This window comes from Papaver somniferum, chromosome 6 (genome assembly GCF_003573695.1).
Source record: "Papaver somniferum cultivar HN1 chromosome 6, ASM357369v1, whole genome shotgun sequence".
NCBI lineage: Eukaryota > Viridiplantae > Streptophyta > Magnoliopsida > Ranunculales > Papaveraceae > Papaver > Papaver somniferum.
In genome coordinates, this window is record NC_039363.1 from 121,075,671 (window position 1) to 121,093,639 (window position 17,969).

Below are 17,969 nucleotides of genomic sequence, written 5' to 3' on the forward strand. Positions count from 1 at the left end.
AGAAACTTTTTGTTAGCTCTTGGCTGCAACAAATAAACTCCAGAGCCTAGAGATTTATGCTTATTAAGGTTGGCACTAACCAATCTAAGTGGATGGGAACTTCTTAGTTATAGGAGTTGAGGAACCAATCTAATTAGATGGAAACATCTAAAGAGTCTATTCATAAAAGAACAGAGCTCAGGTGTTAGAATTAAAAAACAAACATGGTAGTTTCGTCATATCTCGTTGAATCATAATCCTTTTGTTTTTTTTAATTGATTTGGTGGGGCACACGATTCAAGTTGTTACCTTTGATAGGGTGGAATAGAGTGATTGAGATACAAAAATAAAAAATAAAAATGAGACCAGACCATTAGACCAACCGGAATAAATTCAATAAAGTCGACCACTGGTGCCCTTGTATATGCCAGTTGTGTTGACCTAGAGTTAGGTTTATCGACCACTGGTCCCCTTGTATATGCCAGTTGTGTTGATATTAGTCAGACCGGTATCTCAGTTCATTAAGATAGGTTCACCTTGGCAGAGGCCTTCAGACAGATATGGGAAACACCGTTCACTTTTAACCATCTCTTTATCCATCTTCTTAATCTTTCCATATGATTGGTTGACTCCGGTTATGATGTCTAGAAACTATCTGAGTAGAGCTCTATCACTTATATATGAATTATAGTATGCTGAGTGCAAACTCGTGTACAACAATTGGAAATTCGCATCAGGGTACTTCCTCCTATAGTCAACGTTTGTATGCCAACCAAGGAGATTCTTTAGTGCCTTCCAAGGTTCTGCATAGATAGCTAGGTTCTGGAGTAAAGGTTTTGTGGGTACACCTCTGGTAAACCCTCCGGAGACAACACTCCGCCACTAGGGCCACCTAGTGGTTTAATGGCTTGCTGCACGTGCTAAGTGTAGTCATTTTCTAGATTAGATTTGCTCGAGGACTAGAAAATATTAAGTTTGGGGGTATTTGATAGACACATTTTTGTGTCTGAATTGTCCTCAGTGTCTCTATTGCTAGTGCTTGATTATGGTGTTTTTATGTTCGTGTAGGTGTTTTTGGAGAAATACACTTGTGTGGAAAAAGTTGCTCAAAAAGTATTATTTGGACCCCTGGAGGACATTTTCTATACGGACCCCAGAATGGCTAAAGGACACCCAAGGTTATGCGTAGCCCAAATTCATCCTCAGCACCCAAATTTGTCCTCAGCACCCATCTGCTATTCGCACCCCAGAAAAGGATAGGGGCACTTCATCTTCAACATTTCAAAAATAAAAATGGCGGGAAAACATTTCCATTCACAGACAGATTTTTCGATCGGATTTTGGAGGAGTTTTTGTGCGATTCAATCGCTGAAACTTCATGTGTAGTTGTGATATGTCCTAGCAGAGCTGGTATGGGTGTTTGTTTCGATCAAATTTGGCTGGATAACTCGGTTTAATCCAAACAGGGAGTTTGAGGAAAAACATGGGCTTGCACAAGTTGTGAGGAATTTAAACGTGTATTGCACGTGCTTGGAAAAGTTGATCGACATTCTGGAGCGTGAAGAAGGTATAGAAGGAAAGAAATACAGTTGCAGACGCGTAGGAAAACGATTTTTGGAAACAATATATTTTCAAGAATAAAAGAAATAATGGGATTAAATAAAGAGATTTTGGGAGATTCAATGTCGCAGTGATGTATAAATAGGTTCCTAGGATCACGTAGAAGGGGGACGGAGAGTTTGGGGTCAAAAGGAGAGCTCAAGAGGCATGAATCAAAGTTTTCAGAACTCTGTTTCTGCTGCTGCACCAAGAACACGAAGAACAAAAGACCACCAGAGGCAGTCGTTTATCAACAGTGACAACGACAGCAACCCGAGGGTCGCAGAGATACAACAACAGCAGTTCTTATTTATCGTTCTTTGTAATAGTGTTTTGCAACAATTATAAACGTTGCAAACACCCGATTTTCATCATTTTCTCCATTTCATCATTTGTACACCTACTTTGAGCAATGAAATCAACTTTTGAGCGTGTTTCCAACATCATGATGAGCTAAACCCAATCCTTGGGGCTATGGAGGAAGCCGTTGTTTCGGTAAAAGTGATATATTTCTATTAATTAATTACAACAACTCTATTATGATTTTTGCATTGAACTAAAAATTGTTTATACGATTTTGATTAGATAGGTGTATTTTCTCTTGATAGAATATGCTTGCTTTAGGGTTTTGATATTCTATGCTTGGATTAACATCTATTCTTTTGGAAATCTACATGTCTAGGCAATACTATTAGAATCAATTTGAATGTTGAGTTGCATAATTATTGTTTTATTAAATCGCTAATATCAACCAATGGTGGAATCCTAGCCCCATTCTCTCCATAATTTTCACAACATCTTTTTAATTTAGTTCGCTATTTTTATTTATTAAAAAAAATCTAAAAATACGCTTTCACAAGTCTTGAACGAATCATATCACTACAACAACTTTGAAAACACATCACTCAGTTAGGATGAGGCCACCTGAGATTTGTCTGACGCGACTGAGGCTGTTAGAGATTTGTCCGACGGGTCTGAGACCGTCAAATATTTTGAGGCCATCGGAGATTTAGCTGACGGGTTTCAGGCCGTCAGAAATTTGGCTGACGGGATAGAGTTTATTTAAGAATTGGCCAACACAATGGAATCTCTCTGAAGTCAGCTGGGACATGTTTGGGAGAGAAAAGAAGGCTTGTATGCCTAATATTGCCTCTGCGATACCTTGACTCACTTGTCTTTGACCATCGTAATCTTACGGAGATGTGATAGGAATCAATTGTGTCTGTATTTATGGGGGACATGACCAGTGTATCTCGGAAGGATGTTCTAGGAGTCTGTCGAAAGGGCCCAAAGGTAAAATAACCAGCGTATCTCGTGGGGATGTTCTATGAATTATTCTAAAGCCTCGGTAAGCCGACTCAGAGCCTAAAGTAGACATGACCAGTGTATCTCGCGATGAAGTAGTATGAATCAGTCTTTGATCTCAAATAAGGTGTGTCGTGCTTACAGGAGACATGCATATCTCTGCTTTGGGTCATAAGTCCGCCGGGGACGTTTTTACGCATCTACAGAACCTACATGACCAACAGTATCTCGTCGAGGATGTATACTAGGAATCATGGCATCACAATCAGCTGTGTGTCACGAAGACATGCTGGAATTGTTGTTGTTCTGGTTCATAAGTCTGCCGGTGATGTTTTACGCTCTACAGAACCTACGTGGCTAACAATATCTCGCGGGGATGTGCGCTAGGAATCACCACATCACGACCAACAATGTCTCACGGGGACGTATAATGGAAACCATGGCTAAGGGTGCCTTGAGGGCCAAGGGCTTAATCTTTCCCGTGAGAGCTGAGTTTTGTCCCATGATCTTGAAATGATACTTTTGCCCCTTATCCAAATTTCACCATCTACACTTACACAAAAATGCATAAAGATGAAGTTAACAAAAAGACTTTAATGCAGTAATCCCTTCCAAACAAAAGTTCACTCAGGTTCACTGATATGAAGCTGAGCTTTTATTGAAGTGCAGAAAGCTCAAACAACAAATATAACTATTGTTTTCCTAGATAAAACATAGCCGAGTTTGTAAAAGTGAAAGTAGGTTACTCCTTTTAAGCCGTGGACTCGGTAATAACTGGCTCATCTTTCTTTAGGGCATAAGTAATTGCCTCAAGCTTCCTGAATAACACCTCTGGAAGAGGATCTGGACGATGCAGAGGGACTTGCTTTGGAACTGGAGTATCATTCTTAATAACCTCACATTCGTAATCATCTGGAATATCCCAAGGATCCCACTCTACAATTCAAATCCCAAATCTAGTTACTTAAATGTATTTTAGAATCAAATCATGCAACATGACCTTTAAAATAGTTCTGCCACTCATGCTATAAAATCAACGAATACCATTCATGGTATGAGTGTTCATACAAACAAATGATAATCTTTGTAAATACAATATTCGCCACAGGCTTAAAATAAACATTTGAGGTTTACCTATCGGGAAGAAACGGGGGGAACAACAAGTTTGTGTTAAATAGAAATGTTTGGGTTTCTGATATAATCTGATTTTATTTTCATGTTTGTGTTTTTAGCAATCACCTGCATAGTAAAAACAAAAATTGTTAACCACTTAAGCTGTTGGTAGTAAAGTTCGAATACACAAATATAATCGTCAGTTGATCTGTAAATAGAGATCAAAATCAATTTTAATAAAAACACATGATAAAAATCAAGTCAATGGACAAAAGGAAAAAATAGTAGAACAATAATGCTTTTGCACCTATAGAAAACAGAATCGAAAAATACCGTTTGAGCATGGAGTTGATGGCTGCAAAATCAAAATAAAATAAAAATCAAAACGATATTCGAATGGAAAATATTTTGAACTCACGGTGCGAGTTCAAAAATGAATTCGCGGCTTCACATCCGTCGGATTATGGAGATTTGACATCAGCAAATTAGATACTTGACCACAGTTAAGTTGCTGGATTTTGAAAAATACATCATATCTTAAGAGAATATATTTCATGTATCTACCAGTACCAGAATTTCCCACGCAATATAACTTCATTGTTTGGGTGGATCTTTATCTCTTATTCTTTTTGGAAAAAGTAGGGAGTATTTCACGACCATAGCTATATAAGATGGAGTTCCAACTGATAGAATATTTTGTGCGTGACGTCCATAGCTGAAAGTGAAGCTCATTTTAATTGTATTGATGTGTTAACAGAGACACAACGATCTTGCATCTACACATGAAAGATTGAGAAATGATGACTAAATAATCAACTATCAATCAATAATTAACAAAAACCTAGCATGTTTAAAACTGCTATTTTTCAGTGCTAATTGCAACAAGTAGTCCGAGCAGTGACTGGTCTCAAGAAGAGATGAAATAAAACGAATTCACTTCTTTGTAAAATTCACAGCAGCTCGGTAGAACAAGAGATCAATAACCAAGATAATAAAACAAGAAATCATCATCTAAAATTATAAAACGTGAATCGTCATTCCTAACTGTATTCTTTTAATTTTGTTGTTTGTCTTTGATTGTTGCATCCTTGATTGGAATAGACAAAGCTATAGTGTGTGTATATATCCCAGTGATTGGATAGAGGCTTATGCATTCCTATACAATCATTAACCCACTATTATTATTATCCTGGTATACTAATCTACCAGAAAAGAAAACGCGATTGAAGGTCGTTGTACTACGATGACAAAATTGTAATGAAATCTACTACTAGGTTTACGAGATTCTTGAGAATTATTTCTGTGATTTTCTTTCTGCAAGCAAGAGTTCGTATGTCGGATTTATGGGGTAAGATTCTAGGTTTTCCAAAAAGAATAAAAGATAAAGATCCTCCCTTGGAACCAAAAGTATCGCGTGGATACATGAAATATATCGGAATTTCAGATAAGTATTTTTGAAAATTCAGCAATGTGACTGGGGTTAAGTACCCAGTTTGCTGATGTCAAATCTCCATAATCCGACGGATGTGAAGCCTCGAATTCATTTTTAAACTCGCACTACGAGTTCAATTTTTTTTCCCATTCTAATGAAAATCAAATACTTAATTAAACATGTTAAAAGAAAACGAAGCAAGATCAATAATACCTTCAGCAGAATGGTCTAATAGATTATCATCGCCATGGTGAGAGCCAATAGCACCCTTGCTTCTTATGTATGTCGATTATCACAAAAAATAAAAACAATCATGAATCGAATTAAGATACAAGGGATGAAAATAAAGAGTAAGATAAGTCGTTTCTCTTAAGATGAAATGATGAAAGATAATAAGAAGGTTTAGGTCTAGGTCTAAAAAGAAAAAAAAATTCCACAGAAAATATTTGGAAAGTTGAAAAGTTCTATGAGAAAAAGTAAGGTGAGAAAGATCGGGTTTGCTCTTGTTTGAGGAATTATGGATTTGACATATATTCGAGAGAGGTAGTGTACACTCTTAACCAAATGGAAAATTTTGATCACCGTTTAATATGGGGACCGTTTTAGAATTTTAATATGTTTTTTTTGATGGGTTGGAACAATGATCTTGGGCTATATCCTTAACTCCTTATAAGGAGTTATTTATGACAATTACGGGGTTCGAACCCTATCTCCGTAGTGGAGGGAACATGCCAACCATCAGACCACTTAATGGTCGGCAAATTTTAATACGCTTTTACCCCCCTAATATAAATAAATACAATTTTCTAATTTGGTCACATGGTTTTATAGCATTAGGCAGGGTGGATTATGTTTTAAAAAATCATCAACATCTATGAACTCAGCACTACAGCACCTCTTGAGTTGACAGTAGGACATTTACATGGCGATTAACATGTTACATGTTAAATCATACTACTCCCCCATATCGAGTAACTCGAGGTTTTCTGGATAGACTATCATGAGTAAAGAAAGTTATCCAAAGAAGAAAAGAAAACAATATCCGATGCAAACCTTTGTTTCTTTTTCTCCTTTCTTTATGAAGATCCGATGCAAACGATCAAAGGTGCGTATTCTTTCACACCATCAAATCATATCCCACTGGCTAACAAAAGAAAGGAGAAACGTGCACCCACATACAAACCAAACACTCTTTTCTTCCTCTTATCTCAGACGGAACCGACTATTTCTATCATTTCTGCGACCATGTAGTGCAGGCCAATTCTAGCTTCACCCACACATAAAGTAAGTGAATGACACCTCAATACTTGAGCCTTACAATAGCCCCAACCCAAGATCCATCTTACTGGTTGAACTCGTTCACTCACATCTAAAGTGTGTGAACAAATAGTATCACTACAGTCTTCCCGTGTAAAAGCGAAGAAAAGAAAGTCGAGAGAGAATGGTAAAGAACACGAACAAAGAAAGGTCCAAGTCCAAGTGTACATTGCTAAGACTGTGGGATGAAAAACAGCAGTACCTAAAAAGACGTAAACTTCTAAACTACGCACACAATGGGCAGTTTGGGTTAGGGACTGTTTGGAATGTTTGAGAACATGGCAATGTTATCCGTTGAGCCCCTGTTGATGACTCCATGAAGGAAATAAAAGTGCACTTTAGGAGAAGATTAATAGTTCGGCACTTGTCATCTTCTAATGATTATATGACTTTATTGACAAAGGATAATCTCTACGTTATGTCGAATTACCCCTAAATCAAATGCATTTAGACGAAAACTTAAATTTAATCCAGGAGATCTTTTATTAAACGAATATAATCATGATATTTGGGCAACCATTAAAAATTAAAATCTATTTCCTAATGTGCAACTTTTGATTCTTCGATTAGGCGAAGATAAGCAGGAGCAATGTGTCCTTGAACGGTAAAAGGGAAGTGCGGTCAGGCAAAAGCATATTCCATAACGACCATAAAGTTTCCATACTCTACCAAACAGGTCCTTAACCAAGTACATAGAAAATTACACCGGGAACTGTGATTCAAAAACCCTTTTAGAACCTCGTTTGAAATCCGCTTTAAATAATCAGCTGGCCTGTCACACGCTTCGTTCCAGGAAAAGAAAAAACTTCGACTATTTCTAACGAATGAATGAATGAAAGAATTTATCAAAGGAGGATAAAATCATAAATATACTACATTCCTCCTCTAGCAAACATTCAAAACCCTCCATTTATTTTTTTCATTTCTGCACAGCTTTTTCACCATGTGGGAACCCAAAACGTCAAGAACAATGCATGTAAAATCAGATTCAGAAGGAACAAGTATAGATGCATCAACACCACCAAGATCACCAAGAAGACCATTATACTATGTACAGAGCCCATCACAACATGATGTTGAAAAGATGTCATATGGTTCTAGTCCTATGGGATCACCTACAAATCATCATTATCACTGTTCGCCGATTCATCATTCACGCGAATCGTCCACGACTCGTTTCTCTGCTTCACTTAATAAAAATCTTAGAAATCCACCTAGTTGGAAAAAAATTAATACCATTCATGATGATGGTGACGAAGATGAAGATGATGATGATTTTAATGGAGGTTATAAAGATTCTGGAGATGTTAAGAGATTTTATATTGTTTGTTTCATATTCTCCTTTATTGTTCTGTTTACGGTCTTCTCTCTTATCTTATGGGGTGCTAGCAGAGCTTACCCACCTGAAATCACCATCACGGTAATTCCTTTTTCTTCACAGGGTTTTTCATTTTCATTTCCATTTCCTTCTTTGAAAAAGGTTTTTTTTTTTTGTTGGAGACTGAGTCAATGAGTCAACTAGTAACTCGGTCTATCTGACTGTTAGTACTATGTAGTTTAAAGAGAATCCCTTAATTCACGCTTGCAATATACTGTCTATAATTAAAAACCCTAATTTATTTAGTTGTTATCACCCATGCCTATCGACAGAATCTTGGTGTTCATTTTGGCTTTACTTATTTTGTGAAAATTTGGGGTTGTTTTTGTAATGTTGATTAATTGATAATGGGATTATGTTTTTCGTTCTGATTTCAGGAAATTGTATTTGATAGCTATGGAGTACAGGCTGGGCTAGATACTTCTAATGTTCCAACTGAGATGCTTTCATTGAAATCAAGAGTCAAATTTCTGTATCGAAATAAAGCTACTTTTTTTGGGGTTCATGTTTCTGCAACACCACTTGCTTTCTACCAGAACCAGCTTAAGGTTGCTTCTGGGAATGTAAGTAAACAAAGAATTTCATTTTTATTTTATTGTTAATTAAGTTTAATTAATGTGAAATAGATGGGGTTTTGAGAAGACCCTTAGGTTTTAGTTTTACTGTTCGGTATGGAGTATATAATCTGTGGAATCTAGAAAGGGAAAAAAGTGAGAACTTTTCAGCTAAAGCAATGTGCTGGAATCTTCAAAACCCACAATCACTAAAGCAAAACAAACATTTTCTAGTTTGGTAAAATCCTATGGTTGTAAAACTAGGGAGATTATATCGACCAACTCGCAATTGTCCATTAATTTCCTTGAATTGATTTGTTTCTTTATGCACTAGTTTTTAGCTTATTGTATCTTTAGTCTTTAGATGGAAATTGGTAATGACTTTGGTTAAACGTCATAATATGCCAATCGATGTTGAGGTGTTTGATTTATGACTGGTACTAGGAATTGGTCCATGAACTTCAATGAGGAAGTAGCTGAATATGGTGGAAATGCAGTTACTGCCAATATGGAATTTTCAAGCTCAAATTTTTCTATATTACTTGTGCAGGTCACCTTAAAGGGATTTTGACCATTTACAAGTCCATTTATTTTGGTTATGACGAATGGGGTTGCTTGAGGACCCCATGAACTTTGTTTCTTCAGTCCGATTTATTGAATTGAAAATGGCATTGGTTTATTTAGTACTTTTGAAAATGGATAGAATGCAAGTAAATGCTTTTTTTGTTTCTTTCTGTTGTGTGTTGGAGTTGTTGTGATTAGGAAAATTAGTAACGAAGAGTAAAGATATGGGCCTAGTGTTTTGGTTTCAGCAATGAATATGGAAATACCAACTTGTGGTGGTGAACAGTATTCAGTGGTTGTCGCAACTTAATACATTTGGGGGGAAGTATAACCAAAAACTTATGTAGGACAGTCTAATGTTTTGAAATTGTATTTATTCTGTTATAAGATGTACAAGTAGAATAATGGCACTACTTTCGTGACTCTGCTTGGCAATCACCATCGCCATGAATATGTTTATCTTTGCCGTTCCAGACCTTCTGTTTGCTCTACAGCTGGACCACTTCTTATAATAGATCTTGACCATCTACTGACCATCCTTCCATTTATTTTTGTTTTCTCGTTACAGATGAAAGAGTTTTATCAGTCAAGGAAGAGCGAGCGTAAGATAGTGACAAGTGTGTTCGCCGATCACCTGCCAACATATGGAGGACTGTCAAAGTTGAGTGAGAATGGAGTACAGGGTGTGAGCGTGCCACTAAACCTAACATTTGTGGTGAGATCCAGGGCTTATGTATTGGGAAGGCTGGTAAAACCCAAGTTCTATAGAAAAGTCCTATGTTCCGTAACACTGAAATCGAAAGAACTTGGCAAACCTGTCCGTAATATCAAGGCTGCATGTGAGTATCACTGATTTAATTATGAAGTTTAGTGATCATGATGATTGACATTAGTTGAGTCTGTCTACAAATCTAAGCTTTGGGTATATTTTACTATTTAATATTGAGCTACAAATGTTAGTAATAGGGGATATTCTATGTCTAGGTTGAATGTGTAATCCAATTCCCTTAACTAGATGGGTATTTTGTAGTTGTTGTAACTGGTGTTGGTGTTCTGATTCATGTAAAGTCCATTAAATATGCAGTAAAGTGAACTTTCGGTATGGTTTTCTTGCTGAGATTCGAGTTATTTACTATGAACTAACAAGTTGCGTCTCTTTCTATATAGCAACTGATGTCAAATGCCCACAGACACTGAGAAAGATAACCTCAATGTCTAGGATTAATGGATTATGTTAGGTCTATAAATTCATGTTGGGTACAAAACATTTCAGGTTAAGTAAGTTCTCAGTGAATGAATGGGCTTATGCTAGTGAAACAGTTGTTGGCCTGTGCATAATGCTGCTCCCTAGAATTTGAACAATGGCTGGTCAAAGTAAATCCCACCATGCCATAATGACCACTACCCTACATCAAAACAGCAGTGTTACTGTTCATTGATATATACTCTTTTTTTCTTGAAATTTCTTTTATGTGCTTCTTTTGTTCTCTTTAGATTTGGCAAGGAGTTGCTGTCAAAATTCTGAGCTTATGGGTTTGATTTAATACTTTTTCAAAGGTAGTCATTATTTAAAAAAGTGAAAATTGACTGCATTATCTTAATTGAGTATGTTTGCTCATCTCAAGTGGCTTGATTTGGTTAAGGAATAAAAGAATCCTAAACCCTGCTAACTGCATGCTTAGCAGCATACTTAGATGGCAAAACTCCCAAGCAAAGAACAAAGCAGCTAGAGCATATTTTTAGACCACCAGGCAGGCAATAAGCATAATAAAAGGAAAATGTAGAATCAGCAAAGCAAAAACAGATTAAAAGAAAAAGGCAAATCATAAATTTTCATTTTACAAGTAAAAACAGTAACAGCAGTAGCTGGTGGTGGCTGGGAGAGATGATCATACTCACACACTGTTCTCTCCATGAACATGACTCATATCAAAGCACAAAAACAAACTAGGGATCCACAAATTCCCACAAAGAAATATGAAATTGGAAATAAAATAAAACAAACAACCAAATCTAATACGATTGCCACCACCTTGATCACAAACTAAGAACATCCAGAACCTTCTTAGTAGTTAGATGCAGCAGGGGTTTCCTTCTTCTCCTCCTTATCCTTGCATTCATCATCATTTTTGCTAAACTTCTCCTTAATCTTTTCAAGAAATCCTTTCTTCTCTTCCTTCACTTCATGATGGGGCTCTGGATGAGATTCATAAGTACTAACATGAACAGGTTCAACTGGAGCATACTCAACTGGCTTCTCTTCACATTTCTCTTTCTCTTCATGATGCTTGCCTGGTAACTTTTCTTTAAGCTTCTCCATGAATCCTTTCTTCTCTTCACCTTCGTGTACACTGTGTACTACTTCATGATCATAAGTAGTGACATGAACGGGTTCAATTGGAGCACACTCAACTTTCTTCTTTTCTTCTTCTTCTTCACATTTCTTACCTGGTAACTTCTCTTTAAGCTTTTCCAAAAGTCCCTTCTTCTCTCCTTCATGGACACTGTGTACAGTGTCATGATGATGAACCAGTTGTTCATCACACTTCTCAATTGGGATTGAGGTGTCCTCCTCATCATCTTTATGTAATTTCTCCTGGATCTTTTCCTTCAAAGACTTCTTCTTCTTCTTGATCATCACTCCATCTACTTCTTCCTCCTCATCACTTGACTGTAAATTCATCAAACAAAACAAAATAAAAGTTAGCTTAAATTTCTAAGTTAATTGGAAAAGGATGCCACTTGGCATGCATTTTGTACTATGATGGGAATGGATAAACAGAAAATTTGATTTAACATATACTTACAGAGCTAGAACTGCTGCCGTGGCTGTGAGATCTGTGAATCTTCTCAAGTAGAGAAGGCTTCTTCTCTTCTTCTTCACATGGTGGTTCAGAGATGTAAACATGTTCAACCTCAGTGGTTAATTCTTCAACTTCAGGTTTACATTCATCATCATGATGACCAAACAACTTATGATGATGTTCAGGTTTCTTTTCCTCATAATCATCAACCTTGGCGTGATAAGGCTCCGGTTTCAATTCCTCACATTCATCATCAACCTTAGTGTGGTGATGTTCAGGTAATTTGAACTCGTGGTGGTGATGTTCTTCTACTGGTTTACATTCTTCCACACTTGGTTCTTCTTTCTTTTTGCTCAAGAAATCAAACATACCACGATCTTTGATCTCAGTTTCACACTCACCTTCGTTAACATTGGAGTTGTAACCATGGGTTGGTTTCTGGTATTCATCAGCCATTTTTTTGTTTGCTTATCGAAATTAATCAACAGAAACTAGTGAAAAATGAAAATGCTTAATTAGACAGACAATGAAAAGATTTTGAACTAACTCTGGAAATGTTTTCTAAATTGAGAGAGATGAATGAATATTTTTGATGGAAATGAACTGTGAGATAGAGCCCCTTTTATAGTGTAAGTGACGCGTTTGTGACACGATTTTGTGGCGGTTAAAAAAAAAAGAGAGTTAAAAAGATGGTGGCCATGGAGTAATTAAATTTAAACCGACTATAATCAAAACAAATTAATTGGTGAGAAAAAGAGAGAATAATAATATCAATAGTTGTACCAAAAATGGATAAAGATAAAAAATCCGAAATAGTCGGCTGAAACTTATGTACCAACTACCAATAAGAATTCGACATCTAAGAGAGTGGACCCATTAGTCGACCTCGAAAAGGGAGTTAAACAGGCAGAGGTCGGTGTTGTCACGTCGTACTAATCAGAGTATGCCACGTGTCGATGTTATGATGGTAATGGTATGATATTTTTTTTGGAAGCAGTAGAGGTTTCGAGATCGAAGACGACTGTCTAGATTGGAACGGAGGTGTGAATTTGTACCGAATATGTGTACACTTCAACCCCACAGTTTCAGTTCTTCGAATCAAATGTCGGTTAAGTGTCTACCCGCCCTTTGAACTTTGTTTTTTCTTTTTAAGATGTTCTTTCGGGCTTTGGAGCTGTTGTAAGACTAGTTTGTACCAAAAGTTGATTTCTTTCTTAAAACCTTAATTAAGATTCAATTCAGATTTCGTAAGATTGTTTACATGTACCTGCTAGTTTGATGGAATCGATGACTCGAAATCGCTTTGATCACGGTCATTGGATTGTATGTGCATGGCCGACCGTTTTGTACCTAAATTATCTTTTCAACTTTGGAATGGAATCACTTCTTGTGAACAACTAGGTTCATGTTCAAAGATCTTACATTATGGTTCATCATTACCCCTCATGGGTCTAGCTAGGCCTATCTCTATGGTGGCCAAATCAGATGGCTGTTGCACAATGCCGTACGCTTACTTTGATTCAGATAGCTTAACAGATACATATATGGTTGACAGGCAGTGATAATTAAGTCACACCTAACGTCATTTAAGGACGTCTAATAATGGATGGATAAAGGGACGGATCCAGGAAGGATAATTTTTTTTTTTTAAGGCCCGCGCTAGAAGTCTTGATAATCTTATTTTTTTTGGTTTGTGGACTGAAAAAACTATCTGGGCTAAAACCCCCTTTAGCCCAGCTGTTGGTCCGTCCATGAATTAAGGTGCATTCGAAGAGTCCCAAATGAGTATCCTAACTCGCATTACTCACCTAAAACACGTCGCGCTAATACCAAATCTTCGTGTTTTTAGGGGATACCCATACACGTGGACTTGCGTACACGAACACAACGCCAAAAATGATATTATTAGGTACGTCGGCCACGTATGAAATGCACTCGGAAGAATTAATAAAGTGGGACTCCATTAATAAATATCAATAACGCCCCACAAGTGTACGAACGTTGATGGAGGAGTTGGTCACTTTTATCGCTGTATGGATAAAATTGTGAATTGATAAAGTAAGTCACCCCCATAACACCAAAAATATCAATTCAAGAAACAGCATTAAAATTACGTGGGCGGGAAGATAAAGATAAGAAAGTTAGTAGAAGGCCAGCGCAGCCTAGAAGCAGGTAAGAATGATCATGGTTATGTTAGACTTATAATACAGCTGCTTAATTGAATATAAGCCGTAAAATATGAAAAGTTGATAACTAAGTAGATTAACTTTGAAGTAACTAGAGATTCATTCAAACAAACATGCTAGAAAATCCTAATTTCGTGCGGCTTGATTCTGCAAAGCAGACCACGTGACGTTGGTGCGTATAATTGCCGGGTTCATTCATTTGTAAACCACATAAATAAGTTACGTGCTGATTTAGATTATTTTTTTTTATTTATTCAATCAACAAATTTCAATTTATTCAAATCAAAATAGTGGATTACATGTTCGCTTATAAGATTAACAAAAACATCAAAATACATAAATAATATCAAGATAATCAAAACCCTAATATAAATAAGGATATCAACTACAAGTAGATCGCGAGGAGAAAGAGCAATAACCCGCAGAGATACCCAATTTTTGATTATGTATAAGGGAGAGATGATGGTATATTCCATAAATAATTCCGACCATTTGATTTGATTGTATTCTTCCTTGAAAAGAGATGCTAATAAAAGGAAGGAGTATTTTTCCCATAAACTTTCAGGTCGAATAGTTGATGTTTTTGAATCAAGAGTAGCAAGCCACGAACCAGCCATCAAAGATCGAAGAACTCGCCCCACAACGACGAAGAAAAATCGCCCCCAAAACGACGAAGAAATATATCAAAAGACACAAAAAAAATATGATGTAGAAACATCTTATTCAACAAACTATTACCTAAAATTAGAAAAGAAAAAGAAATCCTTGCTCAGATCTTGTCTAAAAGGACCAAATTTGAGCAAGAAAGATGAAAAGACTCAAGGGTTGTTTTAGAAGGGAAGAGAAAAGTAGAAAGAGAAAAGAGAAAAGAGATTTAGATTTACTTGAACCATTGCAAAAGATAACTCCTATTATTTTTCTTGGTAATTTATTCATTTCAGACAAAGATTCTGCTTATCAGTCGGCTCTTCAAAACTTCATCCAGGTATGTGGTTTACCTTCTAATTATTGGGTTGATGATACTGCCCCTCCTTCAATGCACTCCCTGGCAGTCAGCTATTTCGACGAGTTAAGAAGCAAATCTCAAACCAATTTTCAATGTCTGCAAGAGATTCCATTTTGTGGCAGTGTAACCGTGTTAAGCACGCTCAAGATTACCTATTGGCTATACCCATTAGTGACCTGAATCAATGCCTTGGTCCAAGACAGTTTCGAGCTGTTGTTTGTTACCGACTTGGTATCCCTTTGTTCGCTGAAGGTGGCATGTGTTCCAGCTGTAACAGACCCATGGATATTTTTGGGAACCATGCTCTTCATTGTGCCAAGGATGTTGGGATCAAATTTCGGCATGACCAAGTATGTGACGTAATCGTTGACATTTGTTACAAAGCTGGTGTGCATGCACGTAAAGAAGCGACCCTTGGGCTTCTGTCTGATGATAATAGAGACTTACGCCCTGCAGACATTCTTTTTCTTAACTGGGAGAATGGCCAAGATGTTTGTATGGATGTTACAGGTCTCTCCCTTCTCGGGTGAGGGTATCCACGTTTTTGTCCCAGGTCAAGCTATTTCTAATGTTGTTTTACACAAACGAAACAAGTACTTGGATCAATGTACTTCACATGGTTATGGTTTAGGTGTCCTAGCCTTTACCACGCTAGGAGAACTCGGAGATGATACTTTGTGTTTTTTTAAGAGATTGAAGAATTGTCTTTTTAGTAATGATGTCAGTAGTGGTGTTGGAAATTTTCTTTTTTATAGACTAGGTGTCGCTATTCAGAAGGAGGTTGGTTCTCAACTTGTTGCTAGGCTACCAACTAAAGTTCTGTATGATTCTATTGACTAATTTTTATTTTATTATTTTATTTGGTTTCGATTTAAAATTAACCAATATAGTACAATAAACTTACAATTTCATTTTTATTGAAAATATTAGAAACAATGCTTAGTGCAAGTGCGTTAACCCATGTTGAAGGTTTCTGATCCTCGTTTCTTTTGCAACCGAGTCCGCCGCTGCATTATGATCTATGCTTAGAGAAAGTTTATGGTGGAAGAGTTTCATCTTCCATCTTCCACGTCACCTCAACATTTGGAACTGTGGATGGAAGTTCAAGTTGAAAAGGCGGGGTACCAAAATACACCACCACTTTTTTCTTAGGCAATATGTATGGACAAACTCAATACAACTTCGAGAGTTAGGCTCGATCAAAGAATAATATCTTAGAGTTATATCTCTATCTCTAGCGATTAGAACATTTACAGAACCGAATATGTGAACCTAATCACAAAGAGATAACTTGGACGGTACCAAAGACCAATGTCCAAGAATCAATCAAGTCGTATATCCAACAAACTAGGTCGGATGTATCTATTATGGTTGATCAACGCATAACTTGTGATACTTAAATTATAAGATACACAATATAATGCGGAAAAAGAAATAATAAAACACCAGAAGTTTTGTTAACGAGGAAACCGAGAATGCAGAAAAATCCCAGGACCTAGTCCAGATTGAACACCAAACTGTATTAAGCCCAATGTAGTCAATATCGGTTGTACCGGCCAATATTATAGGTTTTTATCGTGTATCGGAATATATCTATACGATATCGAAAATATCGGCGATACAAAGATTGAACGATAATATCGTCCGTAGCGGCCGGTACAAACTGATATATCTATACGCTGCTATTATCATAGTAAGAGTGTTTGTGTAATAAAAAACCATGATTTTGTCATCTCTACCTACTGAATCTCTACTTTTGTTTCTCTTAACCCAATTTTTTAAAGTTTTTTTTTTATCTTCACTTCCATTTTTTTTCTTTTTTTTGGTTAATTATTTTTTTAATTGATGACAATGAGATGGGGTTTTATTTTTGATTGTTTTACAAACAAGTCTCGGATAAACCACATTTTATTTTAAAATATCGCCGAGAAAAACCGATAATATCTTTTGTATAGGTGTATCTCCATCCTTGTTTCTTTCAACTCTTCAAGAACACCAGAAAACTTCTGAAGATTTGAGGGGTTAGCCCTTGGTTTCTTCATATTCTTCCTTTTTCTCTTTAAAGTTGTAGAGGGATGAGATTTACCCTTTTCTTTCATGATTGATGGCTTAACAATCATATCAACATCTTTTCCATCAAAAGACATGATGCTTGGAGTCTCCATCAAGATATGGAAATGTGAAGAAAACACACAAAACTGACTCCACAAGCACCCTTTTGATAAAATAAGTTCTAGAGAAGGAAAAAAGGAATGTAGGGTTACAAAACCTATATACAAAGTAGGATTCACGTACGACCAATTCTTAACCCTTTTTTTTTTCTTGCTAGGAAAGAAATTATATTGATAGCTAAATACAGTTACAAGACTGATCCTTCTGCAAAGAGTTTATAAGGAAACTTGGTGGAACAAAGTTCCACGTTGAAACACCATTGGTTCTGGCATTTTTCGCCATTACATCTGCTACTCAATTAGCTTCCCTTTTAACATGGGAACAATTCCAAGAAAAAAGTTGATTTAATAGAAGTCTATATTCTTGGATTATAATATTCGTTGTCCATTGGATACTGCATACAGATCCATTTATTGTTGTTGCTACATTTTTATTGTCACCTTCTAAATGTAGATTAAGAGATCCTTTTTCCTTTTCCCACTTTATAGCTTCCAGAGCTTCTACTGCTTCTCCTTGCTCTTTATTTATTGATGTCGATCTTTCTCCTTTAACACATATAA

The 17,969-nt window shown here is 36.6% G+C and overlaps 2 protein-coding genes across 2 annotated transcripts; one reads left to right on the forward strand and one right to left on the reverse strand.

The window, feature by feature from the left end:
* Positions 1 to 7,467: 7,467 nt before the first annotated feature.
* LOC113289089 lies at positions 7,468 to 10,358 on the forward strand. The gene is made up of 3 exons (XM_026538260.1): positions 7,468 to 8,165; positions 8,501 to 8,686; positions 9,810 to 10,358. Exons 1-3 carry the CDS (start codon positions 7,689 to 7,691, stop codon positions 10,092 to 10,094), a joined length of 948 nt encoding a protein of 315 aa, XP_026394045.1. The 5' UTR covers positions 7,468 to 7,688; the 3' UTR covers positions 10,095 to 10,358.
* Positions 10,359 to 11,046: 688 nt separating this feature from the next.
* LOC113289088 (dehydrin COR47-like) lies at positions 11,047 to 12,644 on the reverse strand. The gene is made up of 2 exons (XM_026538259.1): positions 12,049 to 12,644; positions 11,047 to 11,912 (listed from the first exon to the last, which is right to left on the reverse strand). The coding sequence occupies exons 1-2, from the start codon at positions 12,499 to 12,501 to the stop codon at positions 11,307 to 11,309; spliced, it is 1,059 nt and encodes a 352-aa protein (XP_026394044.1). The 5' UTR covers positions 12,502 to 12,644; the 3' UTR covers positions 11,047 to 11,306.
* Positions 12,645 to 17,969: the final 5,325 nt, after the last annotated feature.